Source organism: Phocoena sinus, chromosome 3, assembly GCF_008692025.1.
Source record: "Phocoena sinus isolate mPhoSin1 chromosome 3, mPhoSin1.pri, whole genome shotgun sequence".
Taxonomy (NCBI): Eukaryota; Metazoa; Chordata; class Mammalia; order Artiodactyla; family Phocoenidae; genus Phocoena; species Phocoena sinus.
The window spans coordinates 8,742,708-8,770,629 of NC_045765.1; the positions used below are offsets into that span (position 1 = coordinate 8,742,708).

Genomic DNA, 27,922 nt, shown 5'->3' on the forward strand with positions numbered 1-27,922 from the left:
CTGAGGCGGGGTGTGGACGGGCAAGAGGCCTGGGGTCCTGGGGTCCCGGGGTGCAGCCCGGAAGGAGGAGAGGAGCCGCCTCCTTCAGATGGGTCCTCCCCGTGCCCTGACTCTCGCTGTGCTGTGACAGCACCCTCTGATGGGTCCCTTGCCGGTCTACCATGTATGTAGACTGTTGTCCTTACCAGAACCCTGCAGATCTGAGGTTTCGAGGGAACTGGGGGCATGAGTGGGGGGGACCTGCTCAGGCTCACGGTGCATGAAATGGCAGGGTCGGGCTCCAGACCCACATTGGCCCGCTGTCCCCAGAGCCTGGCATCCAGCAGCCTCTCCAGCATTAACCAGACGCTAACCAGTTGTTTAACTCTCTAGGGGAGAGTCAGGGAGGGGAGCAGCCATCAGCCTAAGGTCAGTCCCCCAACCCCCTCATCTGACCGTGGCTGGAAGATGGGGTGCAGGAGAAATGAAGTGGTGAAGAATGCCCCCCCCCCAAACCATGTAAAATTGTAAAGTGCTATGAAATGAACCAAAACCCATCAAAGGCCATATCTGGACAGGGTTGCGGGATAAGAGACAGTTGTGGGCTGAGGAAGTAGAGGGGGGAGTTTCCTGAAGGCTGGGCGCTGGGGAGGGTGCAGAGAGCTGCTGCGGGTCAGGGTCGGGGAACAGGGCTGCAGGGCTGCCCTGTGAAAAACTACCTTCCCGTTTCACGTGAGACGAGACAGGCCTGGAGGGAGGGATGTCCTGCCCCATGAGCGAGCTGCCCTAATCTTTCTTGGGAACCTGTGCCGAGTCCCTGGCCTCAAGTTGCCCGTGGTCTAGTGGGGAAGGTAATTTATACAAGAATGTAATTTCAGGTGCCGTGAATTTAAAATGGGGCTAAGGAATTCCCTGGCGGTCCAGTGGTTAGGACTCCGTGCTTCCGTTGCAGGGGGTAAGGATTCGATCCCTGGTTGGGGAACTAAGACCCTGCATGCTGCGTGGCGTAGCCAAGAAACAAACAAACAAAAATGGGGCTGAAGGATGACAAGCGAGGGCGGTGGGAGCGGTTAGGGTGGTCAGGGCAGGTCACTCTTCTGCGGTGACCTTGAAGTTGCGCCCTGAATGGTGAAAAGCTCCAGCAGGCATTTGGGGATGCTGGGAGAGCCTTCCAGACAGAGGAGCAGCCCAGGCAAGGGCTCGGGCTGGAAGGAAGCTGGAGCTTCTAGGAACGGGAAGTGGGTAGGCTAGAGAGCACGGTGTTGCTGGGTCACCAGCGGCCTCTAGGCCCTGATGAGGAACAGAGACCCCAGGGGAGGGCAGAGTGGGAGGTTAATACTCGGATTTACATCATTAAATGTTCCCTTAGCACTGAGTGGAGGGCATGCGTGGAGGCAGGGAGTCTGGGAGGAGGAGGCCAGGGCAAGCGTCCAGATGCAGCAGGATGGTGGCTTGGTCCTGGTGGTGGCACTGAGGGCCAGAAGTGGGCAGGTCGGTGAGATACTTTGGAGGCAGAGCCCGTGGGACTTGCTGATGGAGTTTATGAAGGGGAGGGGAGGAGAGGAGTGAGGAATTGAGGAGGATCCCTAGGTTTGGGTTCTGAGATTCATTCAACAAACATTCATTGCTGTGTGCCAGGCCTGTTCTAGAAGCAGGAACAAAACAAAGCAATTCAACGATATCACTGCCCAGTGCAGGGGCCCTTCCATAAAAGGGAGAAATATTTACATTTGAACGAAGGCCCAAAGGGGGTGAGGGAGCAGAGGAAGAGGCCATGTGAATAAATGGTGGACAGAAGATACACGCAGAGGAAGTGACAAGTGCTAAGGCCCTGGGGCAGGACCTGGTGTGGTTGAGGAATAGCAGGAGTGGCTGGAGCAGAGGTGGGGACAGGGAATCACCTGGACTGGCGGATAGGCTTTCATCTTGTGTGTGGGGGAAACAGTAGTCGGGGTTCTTTTGAGAGATTCCAAACTGGACATAAGGGATTTGGAAAGTATTGGCTGGTCGGTGGTGTTGAGCCCGTAGGACAGGCTGGGGTGACGGTGGGAGAGGACAGACCAGGGGTTTGCACGCTGGAGGGCCCATTAAAACACAGGTTGCTGGGGAATTCCTTGTCGGTCCAGCGGTTAAGACTCTGTACTTCCACTTCAGGGGGCACGGGTTCGATCCCTGTTCGGGGAACTAAGATCCCGCATGCCGCGCCAGCGCGGTCAAAAAGCAAACAAACAAGAAAGCATGGGGTGCTGACCCTCCTCAGAGAATGTGCATTTCTAGCAAGTTCCTGGCCAGGCTGGTGCCCCTGGGCTGGGGCCATGTTGGAGAACCAGGGTGTAGATAAAGCAAAGGACTAAAAGTAAAGATCTGGGTGTCCAGTCTCAAGACGATCCAGGGGAGACGGAGGCAGTGAGAAGAGGAGAGGCCATGAGGGAGAAGAAGTGGGTCAGAACCCGGCTCTGTGCCCTCAGAGCCACTGTGCCTGAGGATGGGCAGACGGGGTGGGGTTGGAGAGAATTGCAGGGGTCGCCACACAACTTCCACCCCTCCTTCACCCTCCCTGGCCCCGCAGGGGCTGCACCCACCCCTCACCCTGCCTGCTTGTCTCTAGCTTACCCTGAAGGTTTCCCCTGAGAGGAAAGAGGGGACTCAGTCATCCCTGGTGGTCCCTGATCTGTGGCACCAGCCAGCTGGATTCTAATTAGCTACCAGAGCCAGAGAAACGGGAAGCAGGGGACCAGGGGTGGGGACCTGGATTCCTGGCCAAGACCCAGAGGCTGCAAGCTGCGGCCAAGACGCCTGGGTCCCCCACCCTGGACGCTGTGCTGGGTGAGAAAGCTGGGGCGGGGGAGACAAACAGGCAGGGTCTTGATTTCGGGTCAGGGAAGAGGCTTCCAGAGGGCTCTCCTCCTCCGTGATGGAGGGTCTGAGGCCTGCCTGGGTACAGGTGGGCCCTTCATAGCTGTGACAGCGTGAAGCGTTGCCCCAGCCACCCGAGGGGGGCTGTCAGACACCAGGAGGTGCTTCCAGGAGGTCCAAGATGCCCAGATGGGTGGGTCCATCTGTTGGGGTGGGAGTGGAGGGTGCAGTATAAGCCAGAGGCCTTGGAAGGGGTCAGCTTCTGGCCCAAGGGTGCAGCTTCTGTCAGATATGGCTGGCTTGGGCGGGTTACATCGCCCAGCCCCTCTTGGGGCTGCAGGATGGAAGCCCTCAGCCACCAGCAGGAGGAGAGGGGACCGGCCCAAACACCCCTCCTACTAGGCCCGCTGGGGGTCGGCCGCTGCCCCCTACCTCACTCTTCCTGTCCTCCCCAGACTGGTGGGCCAGGCCGTGGTACCCACCTGGTGATGCGGGGCGAGGCCGCCTGCACAGGCCACTGAGAGCCCCGAACGCGCCCCAGCCGCCACCATGGCCCGCCTGGCCGCTGTGCTCTGGAGTCTCTGCATCACTGCCGTCCTGGTCACCTCAGCCACCCAAGGTAGGTGCTGCTGGGGCTGGGGAGGGGCCGTGCCTCCAAATCCCTGCTAGGAGGGCGGATATAAAACAGTGAAATACCTCCCGACCACTCGTTACAGTACCCGCTTCAGACCACCCAGAACCAGGCCAGAGGAAGACTTGGTGATTATGCCCCCCTAGCACCACCAAGGAGTCCCCGGATCAGCCCCTCACCCCCCAACCCAGAGCACCAGGGTCCATCCCACCAGGGGTCCTAGAGCCTGGGATTCGGGATGTGGCCTCCCGGGACCAGGACAGGCCTTCCTGGTGAGCCGATGCTCTTCTGTCTTGTGTGTGTCTCTCTCAGTGTGATTACATCTCCGAGGCTCTCGCTGGGAAGAAGGTTTAATTAAAGCATGCCCGCTGACGTTTATTTAAAAACAACTAATTACCCGGCTCGGCCCTATGCCGTTCCCGGGATCCTGCACACACCACAATTAGTGCCCCGAGCCTGCCCGCCCACCCTCACCGATTACTCAATTACAGTCCCCATGGTGGGCCCAGGCGGGGGCAAGGGCAGGGCGGGAAGAGAGGAGGCCCGCTAGCCTCGCCCTCGCCCTGGGTGTGCCCCCTGCCTGCCCCTCCCAGCCCTGTCTGGAGGGCACTCATGGCGGACCCTGCTCCCCATTGCTGCCTCATACAGCCCCACCCTCCGGGGAGCCACAGAGGTGAAGGGGGCATTGTCCAGCCGTGTCACAGGGCCTTGGCACTGCTCCAGCCAGCTGGCACCCTCCCCTCCCCCAGCACCCATGTTCTCTACCTATCCAGGTCCTGCCCCACAGCGCCAGCTGGCCTGGGAGGGGCTGCTTCCACCCCCAGACCCATCCAAGCCAGCCCTCCACCCCCGGCCTCCTTCCCGGGCCCAGGGAGGGCTAAAATTAGCTACGAAAGCAGATGATGCTAGAGGAACGCACGTACGCACGTAAAACTTTCCCACAAGTGGGCCTCAGCTCACCCCAAAATACCCCGAGGGCCTAGCTGCCAACCCCGTTGGGCCCCCAGGTGCCATTGGAGGCACTAGATCTTGAAAAAGGGGCCCATTTGGCCCTGCTGCCGTCATGCACTGGTGCCTTCTCTTCATCTACAAGTGACAGTCCCCACATTGGAGCCCAGGGCCACTCTGTGCATCCCCCCTTCCCTCTGACACCCTGCAAGGCTTGGCTGGGACCAGTGTCCAAGAAGGTGGCTGCCCCAGCAGGCATGGATGGTACTGAGCCCACTCTGTCCGACAGAGACTAGCTGCCTTCATCATCTTAATGATAATAGTAATTAGTGGCTTGCCATCTCCCTATGTACCGTGTGCGCTGCAACCCTCTGCATGGATCTATGAGATAGGCGTTATCAGCTCCTTAGGGAAAGAAACGGGGGCACAGAGGTGGTCAGTGACTGGACGAGGCCACCAGCCAGGGAGCGGCCAAGCCGGGATTTAAACCCCAGCCGGGGACTTCCCTGGTGGCGCAGCGGTTAAGAATCCGCCTGCCAATGCGGGGGACACAGGTTCGAGCCCTGGTCCGGGAAGATCCCACATGCCGCAGAGCAACTAAGCCCGTGCACCACAACTACTGAGCCTGCACTCTAGAGCCCGCAGGCCACAACTACTGAAGCCCGTGTGCCACAACTACTGAGCCTGCGCTCTAGAGCCCGCATGCCACAACTACTGAGCCCATGTGCCACAACTACTGAAACCCGCGCGCCTAGGGCCCGTGCTCCACAAGAGAAGCCACCACAACGAGAAGCCTGCGCACCGCAACGAAGAGTAGCCCCCACTCGCCGCAACTAGAGAAATCCCGCGCACAGCAATGAAGACCCAACGCAGCCAAAAATAAATAAATACATGTATACAAAAAAATAAACAAACCAACCCTGGCCATCTGGCTCCTGAGTCCCAGCTCTCAGTCTCCAAATGGCATGGGATGGAGACTGACGTGTGACAATGCAACCCCTCTGAGAGCAGGGCATGCCCGTGGTAAGTTCTTTCATTGTCGTGGCAACCCTGGGAGGTTTCCTAGGTGAAAGCAAGGAGACCCCTCCCTGTGCCGTCCTCACCGAGCACAGCACCATGCACAGCACCTCCTTCAAGAACATTTTCTAGCACGGAATCCTCCCAGTACAGCCCTGGGCTGTGGTGGCCCATTTTACAGATCCAGAAACTGAGGCCTGGTGAGGCTCCAGCAGTGGCTGTCCAAGCTATAGTGTGTATCAGCATCACTGGTGGGTGTATCCGTCCAAAGGCTCCTGGTTTCATCCCCAAGATTCTGATTCAGCAGGCCTGGGTCGGGGGGCCCAGAATCTACATTCTGAACATGGTGTGTACGCTGCTGATTCCCGGGACACACCAGGAGAAGCCCTGGTCCAAAGGACACACCTGGCCTGTCAGCTGGGAAGTGGCAAAGCCAGACTCTGTGGTTTCTTCCAGAACATGAGCGCATTCCCTCCCGCACCATCTCTGGACCTTGCATGGGGTGATGTGAAGTTAGGGAAGTGCACCAGGCCGCCCTTACCTCTGACACTAAAACTGCGAGTTTGGGGGTCCCCCAGACCACCCCCAGCTTTGATGATTTGCCTGAAGGATTCACAGAATTCAGAAACACCATTATATTCGTGGTTATAGTTTATTACAGATTAAAATCAGCCAAGAGAGGGCTTCCCTGGTGGCGCTGTGGTTGAGAGTCCGCCTGCCGATGCAGGGGACACGGGTTCGTGCCCCGGTCCGGGAAGATCCCACATGCCGCGGAGCGGCTGGGCCCGTGAGCCATGGCCGCTGAGCCTGCGCGTCCGGAGCCTGTGCTCCGCAACGGGAGAGGCCACAACGGTGAGAGGCCCGCGTACCGCAAAAGAAATCAGCCAAGAGAAGCGGTGCATGGTGCACCATCCAGGAAAGTTCCATGCACGGGGGTTCTGGCGGTCCACTCCCAGTGCAGTCACGGGCAGCAGAAACCCTCCTGACAATGATAAGTGACAACACGCATGTTGTCCAGCCAACCCAGGAAGCTCCCCTGAGCCTTGGTGTCCAGAGTCTTTACTGGGGCTCAGTCACGTAGACATGGCTGACCTCAGCCTCCAGCCCCTCCAGAGGTCAGCTGATACCGTGTGACCCAAAGTGCCTACCTGAAACCACATTGTGAGTGTACTAGTTTGCTGGGGCTGCTGCGACAACATACCACAGACTGGGAGACTTAAGCAATAGAAATGTATCCCCTCCCAGTTCTAGAGGCTACACATCCAAGATCAAGGCGTCAGCAGGGTTGGTTCCTTCTGAAGGCCACAAGGGAAGGATCTGTTCCCTCACTCGCTGGGCTTCAGTTACCTGGCCCACTCCTTACACCCATCAGGCATCTTCCACTAAGGGCTCCCTCAGGGCCTTTGCACTGGCTGTTCCCCCCGCCTGGAATGCTGTTCCCCAGTACCCGCACGGCCCCTCTCCTTGGTTTGTGGATGGCCATCTTCTCCCTGTGTCTCCACATCGTCTTCACTCCGTGTGTGCCTCTAGGTCCAAATTTCCTCTTTTTGTAAGAACACCGTTCATATTGGATTAGGACCCAATAGGGCCCTATTAATGGCCCACCTTAATGACCTCATTTTAATCTGATTACCTCTGTGAAGAAGCCATCTCCAAATTCGACCACATTCTCAGGTACTGAGGGTTAGGGCTTGATTTCAGCATTTGAATCTGGGGAGGGGGAAGACCCAGTTCAACCCATAACAGTTAGCACAGGCTGCCTGGCGTGGCTCAAGGCCCCCAGGTAAACAAAGACGCTCTTCTCAAGCAGGATACTTCAGGGGCTTAGAGGGCACCGCCCAGGAGCCAAGGCAAAGGCCAGACTCTCCCTGGGCCAGGTTCATGGCCTTACTACACAGGCGGGCACACTGAGAAGCCCATTTTACAGATGAATAAACTGATGTTCCTACAGTCCGCAGCCCGATACAGTGAAGCTGGAGGTGGCGCCTCTTCGGCGGGGATCTTCCCTCCCTTCCTGGGCCCGGGTGTGACTCTCTCCCCCTCCTCCCTGCAGGCCTGAGCCGGGCCGGGCTTCCGTTTGGGCTGATGCGTCGTGAGCTGGCATGTGAAGGCTACCCCATCGAGCTGCGGTGCCCAGGCAGCGACGTCATCATGGTGGAGAACGCCAACTATGGGCGCACAGATGACAAGATCTGCGACGCTGACCCTTTCCAGATGGAGAACGTGCAGTGCTATCTGCCAGACGCCTTCAAGATCATGTCCCAGAGGTGAGGGGCCCCACCCTGCGGGGCTCCTGAGAGATGGGGTGGCAGCAGTCCCTGGGGTCAATAAGGTGCCTGTCCTCCATGTGCCCCTGGCCAGCACATCCCGTTCACCTTTAGTCTTCCTTTTATGCATTCGACCCATGTTTCCCGAGCAATTAATTACTAGGGGCCGGGTCCCATGCAAACAGCAAATAAGACCCAGCCCATGCCCTGCCAGCCTGTCACCTCCCCAACCTGTACCCTCTGCCACAAGCCCGTTGCCTCCAGAAGCTCATCCCGAGATTAGTGGGGGCTTGCAGAGTAAAAGCCATGGCAGGACAGAGTGAGATGTCATGGGAACTGACAGACAGCCCAGAGGTCTGGTCAGGCTTCCCTGAGGAGGTGATAGTTGAACATAGATGGCAGAAGTGTATGTGCTTGTGAGTGTCAGAGAGAACGTGTGTGAGAATGTGAGGGAGGGAGTGTGAAGACTGTTGATGTCTGTAAGTGTGTGAGTGTGGGGTGCATGTGTGCAAAGCTGCAGAAGCCTCTTTCACACTCACACCCGCACCACCTAGAGCTGGTCAGCTCTTCCTTCAAATTATACCCTGATGTGACCACCACTTCCACCACCAAGCCCCCCAGGACTGCTACAGTATCTTCTGCCCCCTCTCCTTGCCTGCTAGAGTCTGTTCCCCCCATAGTAGCCAGCGGGTGCTTGTGAGCGCCTGAGTCAGGTCCTGTCCCTCCTCAGATCACAGCTCTCCTTGGCTTCAGCCTCACTCAGAGCAAAAGCCTAAGTCCTCCCCTGAGGCCCCCAAGGCCCTGCACGTTCTGCCCTGTCCTCTCCCAGCCCTCACCTCCTCCACGCACCTCCTCACTCGCTGGGCTTCAGTTACCTGGCCCACTCCTTACACCCATCAGGCATCTTCCACTAAGGGCTCCCTCAGGGCCTTTGCACTGGCTGTTCCCCCTGCCAGGAATGCTGTTCCCCAACACCCGCATGGCCCCTCCCTCTCCATACTCAGGGATTTTTTTTTTTTTTTATGGTACGCGGGCCTCTCACTGTTGTGGCCTCTCCCATTACGGAGCACAGGCTCCGGACGCGCAGGCTCAGCGGCCATGGCTCACGGGCCCAGCCGCTCCGCGGCATGTGGGATCTTCCCGGACCGGGGCACGAACCCGTGTCCCCTGCATCGGCAGGCGGACTCTCAACCACTACGCCACCAGGGAAGCCCCAGGGATTTTTTGTTTTTACCTAACTAACCTCTCAGCGAGGCCTGCCTGACCACCCTCTAAAATCACAGCAACCCGGCCCCCGCCCCTGCCACTTCCCAGCCCCTTCCCTGCGTTCTCTCTTTCTTTCCTAGTCCTGACTTCCATCCACAGTCCCATTGGCTATTTCGCCTCTTTATCGTGTCTTTTTTATGTCTTCCCTCACTAGGCTGTTAGCCCCACGGGGAAAGGGAGTTTTGTCTGTCACCGCTGTGTCCACAGCCAGATACACCACAGGCGCTCACTGAATTTTTGCCAAACGCCTGAGAGAATGCAGGGTTCACTCCAGGATTCTGAGCATAAAACTGGAAAAGGGAAGGAGGCCTGGGGCCAGCTCTACAGCTCCTTGGGGATTCTAGAGTATGTCACTGGGTGGGGTCACTGAAAGCCTCCCGAGAGTTTTGGGCAGGAGACTGGCGTGATCAGGTGGGTGGGCCAGGCCAGAACCGCTTCATCCCCTCCCTCCCACTGTTTCTCTCTCGAACATCCATTCCGGGAATTCTCTGGCGGTCCGGGGGTTAGGACTGTGCTCTCTCACTGCCGAGGGTCTGGGTTCAATCCCTGGTCGGGAAACTAAGATCCCACAAGCTGCACAGAGCAGCAAAAAGAAAAAAAAAGGAAAAAATCAAACCTCCATTCCCCTCCAGCAATCTTGTCCCTCTTCCCCGCTTCCCATCTCCCGACACCCCTGCATGGACAGTCCCAGTCCAGCCTCTCTCTCCTCCTACCTCCTGCCTCCAAATTCTCCCTGCCCACTTCACTCAGCACCGGCCTCAGGGTCAGTGATGTTCTCCGCCACGTTCCCAAGTACCTAGCACAGCGACTGACCCAGTTCCGACGCTCGTGGGGTCTCAGTCCTAGAGGGGTGACACTGAGCAGGGTGGTCACGGGGGCTGAGGGATTGTGATAAGACCACTGCTCCACTGTCTTCACACCTGGAGGCTCTTTCTATTAGTTAGGGTCCAGCTCCACTACTCTGACGGAGACCCCCCCCCAGAATAAATACAGTGACCTGAACAAGATCAGAATTGGAAAGGCCCTCAGCACCCGCTTCTCTCTGTCTCAGCGCTGCAACCCACCCCACCCCCACTCCCACCTCCTGGGCCAGAACTCAGTTACGGGCACTTCCTCCTGGGCACTTCCTCCCAGCTGCACGGGAGGCTGGGACATGCAGTCTCCAGCTGGAAAGCCAGCGTTTTTGTGTTTTTCCTTTTGTTTTCATCTTTAACGGAGGTGAAGTCCACATAAGATAAAATTCACCATTTTAAAGTGAACAATTCAGTGGCATTAATTACATTCACGATACTATGCAACCTCTGCCTCCGTCTAGTTCCAGAACATTTTCATCACCTCAAAAGGAAACTCCGTTGCCCTTAGCAGTCACTCCCCATTCCCCGCCCTCCCCCGAGTTCCTGGCAACCCTAATCTACTTTCCGTCTCTGAATTTGCCTGTTTTGGACATTTCATATAAATAGAACCATAAAATACGTGGCTTCTGTGGCTGGCTTCTTTCACTGAGCGTGATGTTTTCAAGGCTCGTCCACATTGTAGTGTGTATTAGAGCTTCCTCCCTTTTTACGGCTGAATAATATTCTATTGTATGGATGTACCGTGTTTTGTCTATCCACTCATTTGTCGATGGGTTGGTTCCACCTTTTGGTGATTGTGTAAATGATGCTGCTATGAACATTCGTATACAAGAATTCATACAAGAATACACCTGCAGTGTTACAGCAGGTGAAAGCACTTTGGGGAATATAACTAGTTCTCTGGGTCATAGGTAACTAAGTCTCTGTTTAACCTTATGAGGTCAGTGTTATATTTTTAAAGAAGGGGGTTGAGGTGGGTGGGTATAAGCAGATCCTCGTGAGTTAAGCACTCATTGGTTAAGGGCAGGACTGAAGGGAAGACACAGGAGCCCCCTCTGCCCTGTACCTGTCAGGAAGCTCCCCCAAACCACTTGAACACACCCACAGTCAAGTCACCGTTCTGCCCAGCCAAGACTTGGCCTGCTCCAGGGAAACGGAGACCTTGACCGTGGGAACAGGCAGCAAGAAACATCTTTTGTTGTCATTAACTAGGCCTCCTGTTACATGGTAGCCAGCCTCCTGAGAAGTTGACAGGGACTCGGGGGTGTTCCCCATGGGGAACCAAGGATGGCTTCAGCATGAGGTGAAGATTCTTCCCCTGTCCTGACTGCAGAGCCTCACAGCAGCGCTGTCCAAAGGGTAGGACATGTCAAGACATGGTCTGAGGTGGACACAGGCAAACACCGTGAGCATTTCATTAATAGCATCTTTGCAAAGACACCACCTTGCGTGTATGGCTTCACATCTTACTCTTCTGTGAACAAAGTGGGGGCTTTATGGTCAATATAGGAAAAAAAACAAAAAAAAGGACATAATGGCACTGGTGACACTCAGGATGAAAGTGATGAAGTGTGGCTGGGGAAGCAGTTTACGGGGCCACCCCTCTGGCCCAGCCCTAAGCTTCATGCCATGCCAGGGCTTAGAAACAGAAGAATCCTATCTGGTAGGAGAGAGCAGGCAGGAAACAGAAAACAATGCCCACACAAGGTCCCTGGCGTGGTCTCCACAGTTCCTTCCCAATCTGGGGTTGTCCATTCCTCTCCTGACCCTGCCCCACCCCCCACCCAGTTCCAGGCCTGTCTTTTGCCAGCTCCCCGTCTCTCCTCCACAGGTGTAACAACCGCACCCAGTGTGTGGTGGTCGCTGGCTCCGACGCCTTTCCCGATCCCTGTCCCGGGACCTACAAGTACCTGGAGGTGCAGTACGACTGTGTCCCCTACAGTGAGTCATCTTGTTCCTCATGCGGACGCGGGCCCTTCCCCCTTCCAGAAGTGAGTGAGGAGGAGACACCTTGAGCGCACGCGCGCGCACACACACACACACACACACACACACACACACACACACACAGGGCCAAGTCGGGGCCAGGCACACGGGGGACAGCTGGGCCTGCTCCCTCCCTCACACATTCTCTTCACCCAGACACCCTTGTCCACACTGGTGTCTGCCCCACCCACACCCCCATCCTCATAGACTCTGTCCCCATCCACTGGGCACCTTCTGCAACTCTTGTTACTCTGGCCTGCTCACCCTGCTTCTTCACATGCCCTTGGGCTTATTTATACACTCCAAGGCCACACCCATGTACTCCACTTGGCACACTTATATCTCTCCTCTCCTCTCCCTGGACCTTGACCTCGCTGCCCTCTAATTCCTCTGCCTCCCTCCTCTTCTCTCACCCCTTCCCTTCGTGACCCCCTCTTACACACCTGCTCTTCCCTCTCATTCACCCCCCTTTCTCTGAGTTCCCTTTCCTTTCTCTTGTCCCCCTCACCCCTCACGTGCCCCCAGTCCTGCCCCTTCCCAGTCCTGGAAGCTGGACTCTGTACTCATACAGAGGCAGACCACCCTCTGAGGCCTGGTGGCAGATCAGGTGTGAAGGGCTAGGGGCATCTTCCACAGATTCCTAACTCTTGGTTTGTTTGCCCATTACCACAGTAGTACTTCCTGTCTGCAAAGGAAGTGCCACCATGTTGGACTGAGGGTGGCACCAGGAAGCCTGAGAAAGGTGATCTGGGGAGCCAGGGGCCTGCCATTCTTGCACCTGGCCAAGGGGAGCAAACAATGACAGGGTCTCTCCTCCTCAGCACCCCACCCTTAACGTGGCCCTTCTTTCCAGCCCTTACTCTTCCCTCCCTTTCCGCCATCATCCATCCCCTCCCCTGCACCCCCAGCTTCATGTAGGCAACCTGGAGGTAGGGCCTCCGGGCAGAGGCGGGAGGAGGCAGGGCCACCAGGGTGTCTGAGTGTGAGGGGGTAGGGGCGGGGGCGCAGGAGGCCCTGTGATTCTCCCTCCTCTCCCCTCCCACCCCAGCCTTCACCCTCCCCCCAACCTTTGATTTCTCCTCGCAGGTGACTGCAGACGTGCTGCGGGAGACGGGACAGCTTATGTGCTTCCATAACCTTCTTCTTTTACTCCTCACCCTTTCCTTTCAGCGACCAAGGCCTCCAGCCACTGCCTGAGAGGGACGCCCATCTGATCCTTGAAGCCTCCCCACAGCACTGGGGACACCGCCCAGCCCCATGGCTGGGGCAGCAGGGAAGAGGGGCAGGAGTTGGGGAGCGTAGCACAGTGGGGAAATCAGGCTGGGTTCGAGGCTCGGCCCCGGCCCTTGGGTTTTCTGGCTCTGAAACTTGAGCAAATGACTTAATTTCTCTGGGCCGCTGCAGAAGGAGGCGAAAGTCCAGGAGATCATGTGTGCGAAGCGCCTAACCCAGGGCTGGCCGCAGGGGCTGCTCCTGGTGACAGAGTGCTGGATGTAAACTCCTCCAGGGTAGAGGCCTCATCTTCACCCCCCCAGCGCCCAGGCCCAAGCCTGGTTCAGGATGTGCTCAGTAATGGTTTGGGTGCCCTTTCGATCCAGCTGAACCTACACCTTCCTCTCTAATGGTGGGAGGGGAATCAAACACCTTCCCTGAGGTGTTGCCCGGAGTACAGAGAACGTGGGTAAAAGCTCCTTGTGCACCGTCAGCCATAGATGTGAGGGAAACGGTGCCTGCTTTTGATAGCCAGGGAGCCCCAGCCGTGTTGCTTCACTTCACTGGTCCTCTTTCCCCCTCTATAGACAGGGTTCTCGAAAGGCTGCCCGAGAGGTGCTTAGCGCGGTTCCTGGCACGGAGTAAGCGCTGGGCACTCGGGAGTTGTTGCTTTTCTTGTGACTCCTCATCGTGATTTTTACCAATTATTATCCTTGCTATCGGTAATCAAAAATAAAACTAACAACAGATGACAAACCCAATTTCTCCCGAGGCAGGTAAGATAAAGGGCAGGAAAAAAAAAAAAAAATCCCCTGATCCAAGTGGCATCCGAAGTGGATACCGTGCAGGGAAAGGAGCAGGAAAAAAGTTAGAGGGTGTGGGGAGGAGAGGGGCTTAGAGACCTCCTGGAGCCAAACCTCCAAGTGTGGGTGGGAGGGCATGACCCTCAGAGAGCAGGAGGGCTCAGGGGATGGGCAGCCCCCAGTCTGATGGGAGAGAGCTAGCCTGAGCCCTGGGAGAGTCAGGGGCACACACGCATACACGCACTCGTACTCACAGACATGAAGGATGTGTCTTGGGGGGGCTGAGCTAACTCCCGGTCCCAGAAGAAGAGGGCTGGTGTTACAAGGGTGATGGAAGCCACGCCGCAGAACAGGGAAGCCAGGCACTCACTCATCCCCCAGAGTTTCTCTGAGCACCTCCTGCGTACCAGGCCCTGGATGAGGCGCTGGGAAGGGAGCCAAACACTGCTCCTCCAGAGAGGTGGCAGGAGAGCGAGGCCCTGGTCAGAGGTTCCTAAGGGGTCAGGGACACAGAGCCTGGAGGGGGAGTGCCCTGGGCAGCCATCTTGCCCTGGGCTTCAGAAGCTGGGGTGACCCCAGTGCTGGTCAGGGGTGGGTGCAGGGGCTACCGTGGGAAGGGAGCAGTGGGTGTGCAGGGCTCCCTGCCACACACACATACCGGACAGGCCCGACTAACACTGGATTTGCCTTGCAGCTGAGCACAGTCTAACCATGCCCCCTTCCTCCCCCAGGTGCCGCCCGCCCATCCCAACAGCGGGCTGGGGAGCTCCCGGCTCCTGGGCCCCCAGTGGGGAGCTGGGCAGAGAAACTGAGCCTCGGGCTTGCCCCGGGGGAGTGTGGGAGCGTGTCTGTGCCCCACCTGCTGTCCTGCCCCATCTGTGATGTCCCCCCACCCCAGCCTCTTCCCTCTCTGCCTCTGTCTCCCCCACCAGGCTCTTTGAGGCCCAGGGGGCTCTGCCTGTCTGCTTCTCCGTCATTCTGTGTCTGATGCTGCCACCCTCTCTGTGTGTTGGCTTGTTTGGGGTTCTGAGGGTTTGGGGAAACTCAGCTGGAGTCTTGCAAGGCCAGCACAGAAGGGGAAGGAGTCCAATGTGTTCTCTCTCGCGAGGCTACCAGGCCCCAGGAGGCACTGAACCCCCTCCCCTGGGCCCCTGGTTCTAGCAGGAGGGCAGCAGGCCGGGCTGAAGGGGAATCTAAGTAATTCCTTTACCCTCCCCACCATCCCTGCCTGGTGCCCCCCTAAGCGGAGCCGCCTCCCAGCTGGGGCTCCCCTCCCCAGTCCCCACTGCACTGAGGGTGCCCCTTCCCATCTGAGGGCTCTGCCCCCATGCCTGCCTGTACACCCCCCTCCCCCCCCACCCCTCGTCTCTCTTGGTCTCTGTCCTCCCATGTGTCTCCCCTCCCTGTGACTGTCTCCCTGACACCCTCCCTGAAGGAAAGGACTTGGGGGCGGGGGCTGATGCTACCTTCGGGGTTGGGGAACCAGGAGTGAGGAAAGAAAGGAAAAGGGGGCGTGTTGCCAGAAAAGAAACGAAAGCAATTTAATCTTTTTTTTTTTCTCTTTTTTTCTTGCACATTTTTTTTTTCAATTTGTTTTCTCTCTCTCTTCCGATGCTTAAAGTAGAAGTGGAGCAGAAAGGTAAACGCACTGTTACCAATGCTAACCCCTAACTCAGACTTTGTTTTACCTGCACCATACTTATGTGACCCACCCTCCCCTCCGGCCCCTTCTTCTCCCCCCACCCCAAACTTGGTCCAGTCGCTATTCCCCACCCCAGTGTCCCCCTGATGGGGCAAGCCCTGGTGCAGCCGGGTGACTCCACCCTCCAGACACCTGAGGAAGCTCCTCTCTGAGCCTGGGCAGGATCTTCCGTCTCTCTCTCTGCTCTCTCTCTCTCTCTCTCTCTCTCTCTCTCTCTCTCTCTCTCTCTCTCTCTCCCTCCCCCTCCCTCCCTCCCTCCTCTCTCTCTCTCTCCCTCCAAGCCTCCCCCCCCCCCCCCCCCCCCCCCCGGCCCACCTTCCTAGTCCCTGGCCCTTGCGGGGCCGGGGGGGGGGGGGGGGGGGGGGGGGGACGGGGGACCTGGCCTTCTCTCATACTTCTTTTGCCTCCTTCAGGAGAAGTGTGTAAGCATCCAGGGCGGGTGGGGAGGGAGGGACCCCCTTCCCTGGCTCCCGACCAGGGGTGAAGGGCACCGGGTGAGCCGTCTCTCTCCTCTCTTCCTCCTGCCCCCCGCTTTTGTAACATGTTTCGGGGTTCGGGGAGGCAGGGTGGAGGGGACACCTTTGTTTTCCTTTTGGGGAGCAGATTCCTCCTCTCTCTCTCTCTCTCTCTCTCTCTCTCTCTCTCTCTCTCTCTCTCTCTCTCTCTCTCTCTCTCTGGCTCCTGGCGGCTTCAGTTCCTTCTGGTTTGGCGTTTCCAAGGCCCAGAGCTGTTTTGGAGCATGGAGTACCAGTTTCCCCCAGTCCCAACCCCTGTCCTCCACCAGCGGGGGGGCCCAGCCCTGGGGAGGGGTATAAGCTGTCCCCAGCCCGGGGAGGGCAGCCTGCCAAATCGGGACGAGGGGGTGGGGGCGGGCCTCAAGGTTGGGGGAGTGAGGGGCGGGGGAGCATTTTCTCTGGTTCTGAAATACTTGCGAAGCTGCAGTCAGGGTTTCTTCTGGGCTGTTGTGGTTAGAGGACCAGGGAGAGGGGGGCGGGGGAGGTATAGGCTGGGTCTGGGGACTTCCACGAGCACCATAATTTCTTGGGGGTGAAACCTCCAGCGGGGGCTGGGTAGAACTCCATAGGGGGCAGAGCTGTCCGTTAGTGGAGTCGGGCAGGGCTGCAGCTGCAGGCCTGGGCTCTTGGGGATGGTCACTTCCTCCCCTGGAAGTTTTGGGAAATTTGCAGCTCTGAGGCAGGCAGCAGGGGCCATGGAAGGAAGGGATGACCTTTCAGGATCACTTCTGCCTTGAAATTACGGTGGTCGATGGAGCATCCCCTTTGAAGGAGGTGGGGCGGGGTCCCTCCGAGCTGCTCCCCTCCCCCTTGTCCCTTCCCCCATCTCACAGAGGCCTGGGCAACCAGCCCACTGCCCTGCCCCTCACTGCACCCTTCCACTCTCTCCCTCTCTTTCTCCTGGAGTCTCTCTCCCACTCAGCACCAGACACTCTTCTTGCAGGCCCGGTGGTGGTTTGGATACGGCAGCCTGGGATCTTTTCTCTTCAAAGGGCGGGTGGGAGGAGGCTGGAGGGCAGAGGAGGTATTGGGAGCTTGGTGCTGGGGAGGGGTCCTTGCTGGCAAAGGCCCCAGGCAGACCCTTCCTCATCTTCTCCCCCTTCCCCAGGGTAACCTCCAACCACGTTTTCCTCCGCCATGCCCTGCCGACCAGGCTAGGCTCTGAGACCTCCCACTGCCCTCCCCGCCCCCCCCACACACACAAGCACATCTGCTCAGTCGTCACAAAGCTGGCGGGGGACCTAGCTTGGGGAGAGGGGAGACCCAGAGGGACAGGGGAAAAGGGCAGAGGCCAGTGTGCTGAACAGAAGGTGCAGGCCAACCCCTCAGGGCATTGGGGACAGGGAGATGGTGGAGCCCCAAGCTCCCCTCCCCCTCCTAAAACAGGGCATGCTCCTGGCTGCTTTGTGCCTGGAGACCCTTGGGTCAAAATGTCCCCCTGCTGCTGTGAAGGGAGGGCTGGATCTCCGCACCCACCCACCTGAGCCTCCTGAAGAATGAGGCTGGAAGTGGGGGAATGAGAAGTGTCCAAGCCCCTCTAACCACTGGGACCAAGCCCCCGCCCCCCAAGCCGGCACCAAGTCCCAGCCCTCCCTGTCCCCTCGGGGCCAGCTGCTTTGGTGACAGACCAAGCAGGAGCAGAGAATTCACTACAAACTCTCACCCTGGCCTGTCCGTGGGTTCTGCTAGCAGGGAGGTGAGAGGGAGGGCCCCAGCCGTCCTGGATGGAGGGACATCACCTCTACAGGAGGAGGAGGGGAGCCTGGCCACACTGAAAGTCCAGACCCCCCACCCGGTCAGTAAGGGGAGGCTAGGAGTAGGCGGCGCTGGGACGTGACGGGGCAGGGGGGGCAGGCTATTGGTGGCCAACGAGATGCAGTTGAGGTTTTCCTCCTTTTCAGGGAATGGGGGGGTGGGGCGGGGCCCCCCACCTTTCTGACATCAGCGCTGCCTTGGTCCCTCCTCCCGAGCCGGGGATGGTTGCAGGTAAATCGGGGTCAGGGCAGGGGAGGTGGGGGGGCGGGGCCTGCTGGGGGCGGGCTGGGTCTTTATCCTAGCACCTGGTTCCCTCCCTTGCCCCTTCTGAGCTGGACCTGGGACTGCCCCCCCAAGGGACCCTCAGTCGGGCCTGGGCCTTGGAGTGAATTCTCTGCTCACCCCCCTCTCTCCTCGCCAGCACTAACCCTTTCTTCCCAGGTGCTCTCCAGTGTGCCTCCCTTGGAGCCAGGACCTCGCCGAGCCCCACCACCACCACCTTGTCTCTCTTCCCTCCACACAGCTCTCCTCCCCCCCCCCCACCCAACTCTCCCGGGAGTCCTCTCCCTCCCCAAGTTCTCCCCCTCACCCCTGTGCACCAGTGTCAGTGTCTGCTGCTGAATAAACCCCATGAGAGACCCTGCCGGCTGGGGCAGGGCTGGGCACCCTCAGGAGGGGCTGGACTTTTCCGAATACCCTTCCTCAGCTACTGATTTCATGGGTACTGGGGGTGGGGGCTGCCACAGGCTGCATCAGGAACCTCGGGTGCCGCTCCCACCCTGGAATAGAAGTGCGCTCCTGACACCCACCCACAGTGGGTACGGAACCATCACTCTGCCTTGCAGTTTTTGCAGGAGGAAGAAAATGGAGTTAAAAAAAAAAAAGCTGTGTCCTGGTGTGGTTGGTGAAGGATGGGACCCTTGACCCCTAGCTCTTCCATAGGGGCGCAGATGATGGCGAAGGGGCAGGGCCCTGAGTCCCTGGAACCTCAAAGCCACCAGTGGCTGCAGTGAGGAAATCTTTCCACTCCTGCTTAAGGCACATGAGATCGTCTCTGGGATGCCTCTTGCCAAACCCCTTATCCCCAGCCTGTGGGGTCTCTAGCAGCCAGGGAAGGAAAGAGGGGCACTACCTCCCACCACTAACCCTGCTCTTAATGGCCTCCAGGGTTGATATCTCCAGGGAGAGGGGCAGCTGGGCGGGGCAGGGGTCCCAGCCCGCAAACCCCCTTCCCATCACCAGCCCTACCAAGCAACCGTGACTGCAGCAGCAGGAGGGGACAGCCTGGCACCCCCCACCCCGGCCGCGTGACCAACTTGCCTCTCTCTCTCCCCCTCCTTTGCCCCTGCTCCTCTCCCCCGTGTCCTCCCCGCCCACCCACCTGGCCCAGTCTTCGTGTGCCCAGGGACTCTGCAGAAGGTGCTGGACCCCACCTCGACACACGAGTCGGAGCACCAGTCTGGCGCATGGTGCAAGGACCCACTGCAGGCGGGTGACCGCATCTACGTCATGCCCTGGATCCCCTACCGCACGGACACGCTGACCGAGTACGCCTCGTGGGAGGACTACGTGGCGGCACGCCACACCACCACCTACCGCCTGCCCAACCGTGTGGATGGCACTGGCTTCGTGGTCTATGATGGCGCCGTCTTCTACAACAAGGAGCGCACGCGCAACATCGTCAAGTACGACCTGCGCACGCGCATCAAGAGCGGGGAGACGGTCATCAACACGGCCAATTACCACGATACCTCGCCCTACCGCTGGGGGGGCAAGACCGACATCGACCTGGCCGTGGACGAGAACGGGCTGTGGGTCATCTACGCCACCGAGGGCAACAACGGGCGGCTGGTGGTGAGCCAGCTCAACCCCTACACGCTGCGCTTCGAGGGCACGTGGGAGACCGGCTACGACAAGCGCTCGGCGTCCAACGCCTTCATGGTGTGTGGTGTCCTCTACGTGCTGCGTTCCGTGTACGTGGATGACGACAGCGAGGCGGCCGGCAACCGCGTGGACTACGCCTTCAACACCAACGCCAACCGCGAGGAGCCCGTCAGCCTGGCCTTCCCCAACCCCTACCAGTTCGTCTCTTCCGTTGACTATAACCCTCGTGACAACCAGCTGTATGTCTGGAACAACTATTTCGTGGTGCGCTATAGCCTGGAGTTCGGGCCACCCGACCCCAGTGCTGGTGAGGACAGCTCAAGTTCGCTCCCAAACGCCCCCTAGGTCCCAGGGTCGGGGGGTGCACTCTGTGACATCTTAGGGGGCCTGGAGGTGGGTTCGGGGGAGCCCTGGAGGCAATGGCAGTGTGACATGGCAATGTGACAGAGGCTGTTCTAAGCACGCAATTAACTCCTCTGACCCTCGCAGCCTAGGAGAGGGGGCTTATTATTGCCCCGTTTTACAGATGAGGAAACCCAAGCACTGGGTGAGTATGGGATTAGCTTGCTCATTTGAGGATTTGGACCAAGGACTCTGGGCTCCTAACCAAGCTGCGCTATGTCTCCTAGAGGCCTGTGCATTTTGAGCCCTGGAACCTCTTCAACCAAAATCTTGGGTGGAAGCCCAGTATCAGTAAAACAGCAAAGCCGAGCCGCCGATGTTGGCCAGGATTGGGGGCCCCTCCACAGTCTCATTCTGCCCCCTCAGCTGCCCCAAACCAGCTCTGAGCAGCCCCACGGCTCCAGGGAGTCCCATCTAATCCAAAAGGAGGAGCTGAGGCCCCCAGAGGGAAGGGACGTGGCCAGGTCAGAGAGACCGGAGTAAGAGTAGAATGAGGATGGGAGGTGGCTGTGTACAACAGCCTCCAGACACCTCCTTCCTGGCCCGTCTTCTGTGGTTGCTCTCTCAGACTTCAAAGTACAAATGAGTGAATTTTTGCCACCTTCCAATGCTTCAGATGGTCCCAGGGGTACGAGGGACCTCTGTGGGCAGACAGGGGCCAGGGGAGCTCTCCCAGACCTAGTGGGGACCAGGATATCTTTCAATAGGCCTGAAGCGTGGGGGTAACCCCATCTCATATCCCCTCTCCCTTCCAGGCCCAGCCACTTCGCCACCCCTCAGCACGACCACCACGGCCCGGCCCACACCCCTGACCAGCACAGCCTCGCCTGCGGCCACCACCCCACTCCGCCGGGCGCCCCTCACCACGCACCCCGTGGGTGCCATCAACCAGCTGGGACCTGACCTACCTCCAGCCACTGCCCCCGCCCCCAGCACCCGGCGGCCCCCCGCCCCCAATCTGCACGTGTCCCCGGAACTCTTCTGTGAACCTCGAGAGGTGCGGCGGGTCCAGTGGCCGGCCACCCAGCAGGGCATGCTGGTGGAGAGGCCCTGCCCCAAGGGGACTCGAGGTGAGTGCAGAGCCGAGGTTACCTCCGCTGCAGCTGGCTCGGGGAATGGCCACTGCTGGGTCTGGCCAGGGAAGGGACAGGGGACATGCCCTTAACTCAGCTCAACATAGATGCACTTACCTGTCCATCTCCCCTGGCAGAGTGTGGGTTTCATGCAGGGGTCACGCCTGATGTCTGCAGCTGTGTCCCCAGAGCCCAGCAGAGCTCCCAGGACACAGCAGCAGCTCAGTTAGTGCCCCACGCCTCGGCCCCCGTCCCCTCCTGCAATACTAAGCACCCGCCATGTGCAAAGCGCTGGGTGGACCCTGCAGGGAGCCCACGGGAGGTAACTTGAGTCCTGGCTTCAGACTGAAATGGAACAGGCCCGGGAGCAGCTGGTGACAGGACACAGCAGCTGAAGTGCCAGAGAGGGTGGAGCCAGACCGCATGCTGTAGGGATCCCAAGGGGAGGGTCAGAAGAGGCTTCGGAGCGCGGGGCGGGGGGGGGGGGGGGGGGGGGGGGCCTTCCAAGGCGAGCTTTGCTAGAAGGTTCCAACTGTGGTAGGCAAAGACGGAAGAGGAGCCCAGAGGGAGGGTTTAGGGGAAGAAGGAGTGGCTTATGTCACCTCAGAGTGACACCTCTCTTGACTGTCCGGCCTGCTTCATGTCTGGTCTTCCGTGTTCCCCTCACCTCTCTTCTCACCCACTCGTCCCCCTCTCTCTGTCATCTCCTTTCTCCCTGCTTTGGCCCATCCTTCTCTCCTTCCCTGTGGCTCCCTTCTCTGTTCCTGTGTGTCTGTCCCTACAGGAATTGCCTCCTTCCAGTGTCTACCAGCCCTGGGGCTCTGGAACCCCCGGGGCCCTGACCTCAGCAACTGCACCTCCCCCTGGGTCAACCAGGTGGCCCAGAAGGTACCAGCAGAAGCTGCCCCTCCCAGTCAGGCGCACGTGCTCACACAGCAGGCCCTGGGTGCCCGGGCACAGGGCACAGTGGGGGCAATGGAACAACTGGGGAGACAAGCAGGGGTCCACTCCCTGGCCTGCAGAGGGAGCAGAGATAGATGGGGAGGGAGAAGGCAGACGGAGAAGGGGCAGCAGAGAGAGGGATGAGAGGGGCTGAGCAGGCTGGGCGCGTGAAGAGGGAAGCAAAATGGTCCCTGACAGAGCCGGGGCATCCCACTCCCGCCTCACACAGATCAAGAGCGGGGAGAACGCAGCCAACATTGCCAGCGAGCTGGCCCGCCACACCCGGGGCTCCATCTATGCGGGTGATGTGTCCTCCTCTGTGAAGCTGATGGAGCAACTGCTGGACATCCTGGATGCCCAGCTGCAGGCCCTGCGGCCCATCGAGCGCGAGTCAGCTGGCAAGAACTACAACAAGGTAGAGCCTGGCAGCAGGGCCAGCAGGGCAGGGGGCACTGCCCTGGGAACTTAGGAGATAGCCGGCCTGTTACCGCGGAGCTGGGCTGCCACCCATGGTGATGGGAGAAGGAGGAAGGACAGACCCCAGGTCTACTGGGGCTCCCTCCTGAACTGCCCTGGACGGTCCTGGGGGTGTGGGCTCCCTTAGGAATGGTTCTCGCTCATGGCCTAGCCCCAGGTCAGTAGCAGAGGCAGAAGAGCAAGCTCCCTGGGGCCCAGACATGAGTGTCGGGGTCAGAGGAGTGGGGCTGGGAGACCAGCCCTGAGAGCACTTCCATCTCTTTCCCCAGATGCACAAGCGAGAGAGAACCTGTAAGGACTATATCAAGGTGAGGCTCAAGGGCTCCTGCTGGCCGAGGGGGTGGGGCAGCCCTTGTCACTCCTGGGCAGGCCCCAGGTGGCGCTGGGGATGGAGTTTCGGAGAAGGGGGCGCAGAGCCCAGCCCAGGGAACTGGAGGATGTAGGGGGAATCACGGAGCTGCCCCCGCACCGTTGCAGGCCGTGGTGGAGACGGTGGACAACCTGCTGCGGCCAGAGGCTCTTGAGTCCTGGAAGGACATGAATGCCACCGAGCAGGTGCACACGGCCACCATGCTCCTGGACGTCCTAGAGGAGGGCGCCTTCCTGCTGGCCGACAATGTCAGGGAGCCTGCCCGCTTCCTGGCTGCCAAGCAGAACGTGGGTGAGTGCTACAATCGCGCTAGGGCAAGATCGGGCGCAAATCTTGAACGGTGGGGGCCCACTCGGCCTGGAGACCATGGGGGATACCCTGGCCCTCGACCTTGGGCCTCTTGCCACAGCCCGGGCCTCTGAACTGTGGACAGACCCCCAACCTTGTGTGCCCTGCCGTCCCCTGTCCCCACAGTCCTCGAGGTCACAGTCCTGAACACAGAGGGTCAAGTGCAAGAGCTGGTGTTCCCCCAGGAGTACCCGAGCGAGAACTCCATCCAGCTGTCCGCCAACACCATCAAGCAGAACAGCCGCAACGGTCAGTGCCCGAGCCCCGTGCTGGCACCCCTGCTCCTCTCGTGGAGGACGGCGGTTCTTAGCTTTTATCGGATTGAAGAACCTGAAAGGAGGTTGGGACCCATGGCGACACACAGAGGTGTCCTTCATTCAAGCTAGTGTTAACATTTCAGGGGATTCGTGGAGACCCCCCCCCCCCGAAGCCCCACAGAACCAAGCACACTTTGTAGTTTGTAGGGCTCACTCCGGTGCAGTGGCAGTTCAGGGAGGATTGTGCCGTTTGAGATTAAGGTCCAGAGAGGTTAGGGATTTGCTCAGCGTTACACAGTAAGTGAGAGGTGGGCCGGGGACCCAGCCTGTGTATCCCGGCCCACTGCCCTGCCGTTGAAAACTGCCTATAACTGAGCAGTGGTCCCACAGAAGGGCTCCCAGAGCCCCACTTGCCTGGGCTGCAGCCTGTCTGGCTTCAGAGGTCCTGGCGGCCAGCGTGGTGGAGCTGCACACCAGCCAGGGGCTGACAACACACCCTGCTGTACCCATTCTCCCCAGGAGTGGTCAAGGTTGTCTTCATCCTCTACAACAACCTGGGCCTCTTTCTGTCCACCGAGAATGCCACGGTGAAGCTGGCAGGTGAAGCGGGCGTGGGGGGCCTGGGGGGCGCCTCCCTGGTGGTGAACTCCCAGGTCATCGCAGCATCCATCAACAAGGAGTCCAGCCGAGTTTTCCTCATGGACCCTGTCATCTTCACTGTGGCCCACCTGGAGGTGAGCTGAGGTGCCCCCTCCCTCCGTGAGGGTCCCAGCATCCTCCATTGTCCCTGGCTGTGTATGCCCCCCTACTGTGTGTTCACCCACCCCAAGAGCAAGTTACAACCCCTCCCTGGGGCCTCAGCCCCCACCTCAGCAGCTTGGGCCGTTTTGTCCCCAGAGGTCTCAGACTGTCACCTGGAGCCCAAAGCCCCAGGCACTCATCTCCTGCTTGTCACTATCCCCATAGCCGGGTGTGCGGGCTGGGGTGGGACTCCCCGGATCTGACCCCCCGGTCACCACCACACAACAGGCCAAGAACCACTTCAATGCCAACTGCTCCTTCTGGAACTACTCGGAGCGTTCCATGCTGGGCTACTGGTCAACCCAGGGCTGCCGCCTGGTGGAGTCCAACAAGACCCACACCACGTGCGCCTGCAGCCACCTCACCAACTTTGCCGTGCTCATGGCTCACCGCGAGATCGTAAGCTGGCCAGCACTCCGCTCCTCCGGGCGGGCCCACTTTCTGGCCCGGCTTTGCATGGCATCATAGAAAGTGCTGCATGGGCGGTGCCGGGGAAGGCCAGCTTCGTGGGCATGGGGGGCCTGAGTCTTGTCCGGGGCATGAGGCCACACGTCTGGTTCTCTTTGGTCACGGTCCCACCTTCTCCCAAGGCACTCTGGAGAAGCACGTTGGTGTCACCTTTGTCATCTCTCCACGAGCCTTCCAGAGCATGAGGAAGTGGGGGCCGGCAAGTTGGCCAGGGGGGCAGAAGGCCAGGTGGGCTGCACCAGTGGTGCTCGTGGCCCACGGCCTTGCCCGTAGCTGGCACCTAAGCTGAGCCCTGGCCACGTGCAAGACCAGAGGCGCTAAGTACGCCCCCTGCTCCTTCCCCCAGTACCAGGGCCGCATCAACGAGCTGCTGCTGTCGGTCATCACCTGGGTGGGCATCGTCATCTCCCTGGTCTGCCTGGCAATCTGTATCTCCACTTTCTGCTTCCTGCGGGGACTGCAGACTGACCGAAACACCATCCACAAGAACCTGTGCATCAACCTCTTCCTGGCCGAGCTGCTCTTCCTGGTTGGGATAGACAAGACTCAGTATGAGGTGAGCAGGACTCCAGGGCAGGAGAGGATGGGGGGAGAGACGACACTGGCCGGCCGGGGCAGCCCCTCACCTGTGGTGCTCCCCACTCTCTAGATTGCCTGCCCCATCTTCGCTGGCTTGCTGCACTACTTCTTCCTGGCTGCCTTCTCCTGGCTCTGCCTGGAGGGCGTGCACCTCTACCTGCTGCTGGTGGAGGTGTTTGAGAGCGAGTACTCCCGCACCAAATACTACTACCTGGGCGGGTACTGCTTCCCAGCCCTGGTGGTGGGCATCGCAGCCGCCATCGACTACCGCAGCTACGGCACCGAGAAGGCGTGAGTGCCCCCTTCACCCCCCGAGTCTCTCCCCCTTGCTGGCTCCCTGCTCAGCAGCATCCCTTGGGCCAGGACCCTCAGGGCACTGGCCTCCCTTCTCCTGAGCCCCGAGGCCGCAGCCAGCAGAGTCCCTGGGCTCCTTGAGTCAGAGGGAGGGAAGAGCCTGCCCCCCCGGCCCCCACCTCTCAATACCCCGGCCCTGCTTCCTCCACAGCTGCTGGCTCCGAGTGGACAATTATTTCATCTGGAGCTTCATTGGGCCTGTCTCCTTTGTTATCGTGGTAAGTTGGAAGGCAGTACCCCCAGTACTGAGTCTCTGTCCTTCATCCAGCCTAGCTCTGACCCCAAGGCCCCCATTCTCCCCAAGCCCTTGAAAAGCATCAGAACTGAGCAGCCAACTAAGAAAACGAGAGCAGAGTGGGCCTGTAGAGCTCCAGCACTGAGGTCCATCCTTCCAGGAGCTGTGATTTGAGCCCCTGCTCTGTGTCAGGCCACGGGCCCTGCCCCCCCGGCCCCGAAGCCACATTAACAGTTACACCAGTAGGCAGGCACCTGGGGGCAGGTACAGCAGCAGAGGGGACCCTGAAGAAGGGGGGTCGTGGCTGAGACTTGGCCAGGAGCTGACGCTAGGAGGCAGAGGGACCCTGGCCCAGCCCCTCCCCTTGTCCCGCCCCCAGGTGAACCTGGTGTTCCTCATGGTGACTCTGCACAAGATGATCCGGAGCTCATCCGTGCTCAAGCCCGATTCCAGTCGCCTCGACAACATTAAGTGAGCACCCCCTCGCCCCACCCATGCCCTGGGACTTTCCAGGCCTCTCCCAGCGTTTCCTAAACGGTGGTGTTCTCGCCTCTGGTGTCACATACTGTGATTTTAAGGACAAAGATGGTGTTTTACTGTGTTTGTTACGTATCTATTTAACAAGTATTAGAAAACATGGTATTAGCACATCCAGCCGTGGTTTTAGGCACATAATTGCTAAGGGTGAGACTGAGTTCAAAAAGTGAGTCTAGGGAATTCCCTGGCGGTCCAGTGGTTAGGACTCTGCACTTTCACTGCCAAGGGCACAGGTTCAGTCCCTGGTCGGGGAACTAAAGATCCCACCAGCCATGCGACTCGGCAAAAAAAAAAAAAAAAAGTCCATTTCAGGGCAACTTAAAGACAGATAGGCAGCAAAAGGTAGTTTAAAGGTCTGGAAATATGGCCAAAAGGATGAAGGATGCAGGAGAATGACTGGCCATTCACAGAGCCCTGACCCCTGACCTCTGCCTGCCCCTCAGGGTCAGCTTGGGTGAAAGTGTCACTGGGCAGGCCTGCTCATCCCAGGGCAGCGTCCAGGCCTGCTCAAAGAGGGACACGCAGCAGGGCTCTGGGGGAGGCATCTCTGCTGGCAGGGACTTTGATGTCCCTGTTCCCTCTCCACCTCTCCCCAGATCCTGGGCCCTGGGGGCCATTGCGCTGCTCTTCCTACTGGGCCTCACCTGGGCTTTCGGCCTCCTCTTCATCAATAAGGAGTCGGTGGTCATGGCCTATCTCTTCACCACCTTCAACGCCTTCCAGGGGGTCTTCATCTTCGTCTTTCACTGCGCCTTACAGAAGAAGGTGAGGTCCAGGGAAGGGACCAGGTGCCTGCCTTCTGTAGCGGGACCTGTGTCTGCCTGGAGGGAAGCACAGGCTCACAGGGAGGATTTAGGCAGGGGTGCAGAGGGTTCTGGAAAAGAGCAAGATACAGGGGCCTAGAGGAACGAGAAAGCAAGGCAGATTTGGGGAGTTGGGAGAGCACAGGGCAGGGACATGGTTGATGGACCCTCCCCAGGGTGCAGGGCACAAGTCAAGCACGGGGAGGGAGATGACTCTGGGTGCCACCCAGACGGAACATTTCCGACTTCAATAGTTGTGGGATAAAATGTGAATTTTGTGGTGATGGGAAGTTTCTTTTTAAAATAAAGTGTGTTGCAGTCTGAATCTTAAAAAAAGAATAAATTAAGGAGATAACAGAAGCAGAAGAATGTGGAGAAGGGTGTACGGGCAGTAGACTCAAGACTAAAGCCAGGGAGACTGAGCCAAGGCGTTTGTAGATTCATATCCTGAAGGCAGTGGGGAGGCCCGGTCAGACTGTTACTGGTCTTAGGGGACAGTGAGGTGGGTAAGGCTAAGGAGGGGAAGAAGGAGGCAGTGATCACAAGTCTTGGGTGCAAGGTTGACTGTTCCGCTCAAAACTGTCCCATGGTCCTCATCGGA

At 59.0% G+C, this 27,922-nt stretch overlaps 1 protein-coding gene across 4 annotated transcripts in view; it reads left to right on the top strand.

Moving 5' to 3' along the window:
• The window catches only part of ADGRL1 (adhesion G protein-coupled receptor L1), a 44,803-nt gene that overhangs the window by 13,264 nt on the left and 3,617 nt on the right, over positions 1-27,922 (top strand). For 2 of the 4 annotated variants that reach the window (XM_032626641.1, XM_032626643.1), the window contains exons 2-19: positions 3,291-3,454; positions 7,485-7,698; positions 11,650-11,759; positions 15,444-15,458; positions 19,182-19,982; positions 20,833-21,147; positions 21,935-22,038; positions 22,322-22,507; positions 22,839-22,877; positions 23,047-23,230; positions 23,414-23,536; positions 24,064-24,278; positions 24,574-24,744; positions 25,160-25,369; positions 25,463-25,683; positions 25,898-25,964; positions 26,361-26,452; positions 27,115-27,283. In XM_032626641.1, the coding sequence (XP_032482532.1) occupies positions 3,385-3,454; positions 7,485-7,698; positions 11,650-11,759; positions 15,444-15,458; positions 19,182-19,982; positions 20,833-21,147; positions 21,935-22,038; positions 22,322-22,507; positions 22,839-22,877; positions 23,047-23,230; positions 23,414-23,536; positions 24,064-24,278; positions 24,574-24,744; positions 25,160-25,369; positions 25,463-25,683; positions 25,898-25,964; positions 26,361-26,452; positions 27,115-27,283 (3,306 nt within the window). In that variant the 5' untranslated portion in view covers positions 3,291-3,384. Of the gene's footprint in view, positions 1-3,290; positions 3,455-7,484; positions 7,699-11,649; positions 11,760-15,443; positions 15,459-17,937; positions 18,023-19,181; positions 19,983-20,832; positions 21,148-21,934; positions 22,039-22,321; positions 22,508-22,838; positions 22,878-23,046; positions 23,231-23,413; positions 23,537-24,063; positions 24,279-24,573; positions 24,745-25,159; positions 25,370-25,462; positions 25,684-25,897; positions 25,965-26,360; positions 26,453-27,114; positions 27,284-27,922 lie in introns of those variants that run through there. The other 2 variants (XM_032626644.1, XM_032626642.1) reach the window with 2 other exon arrangements.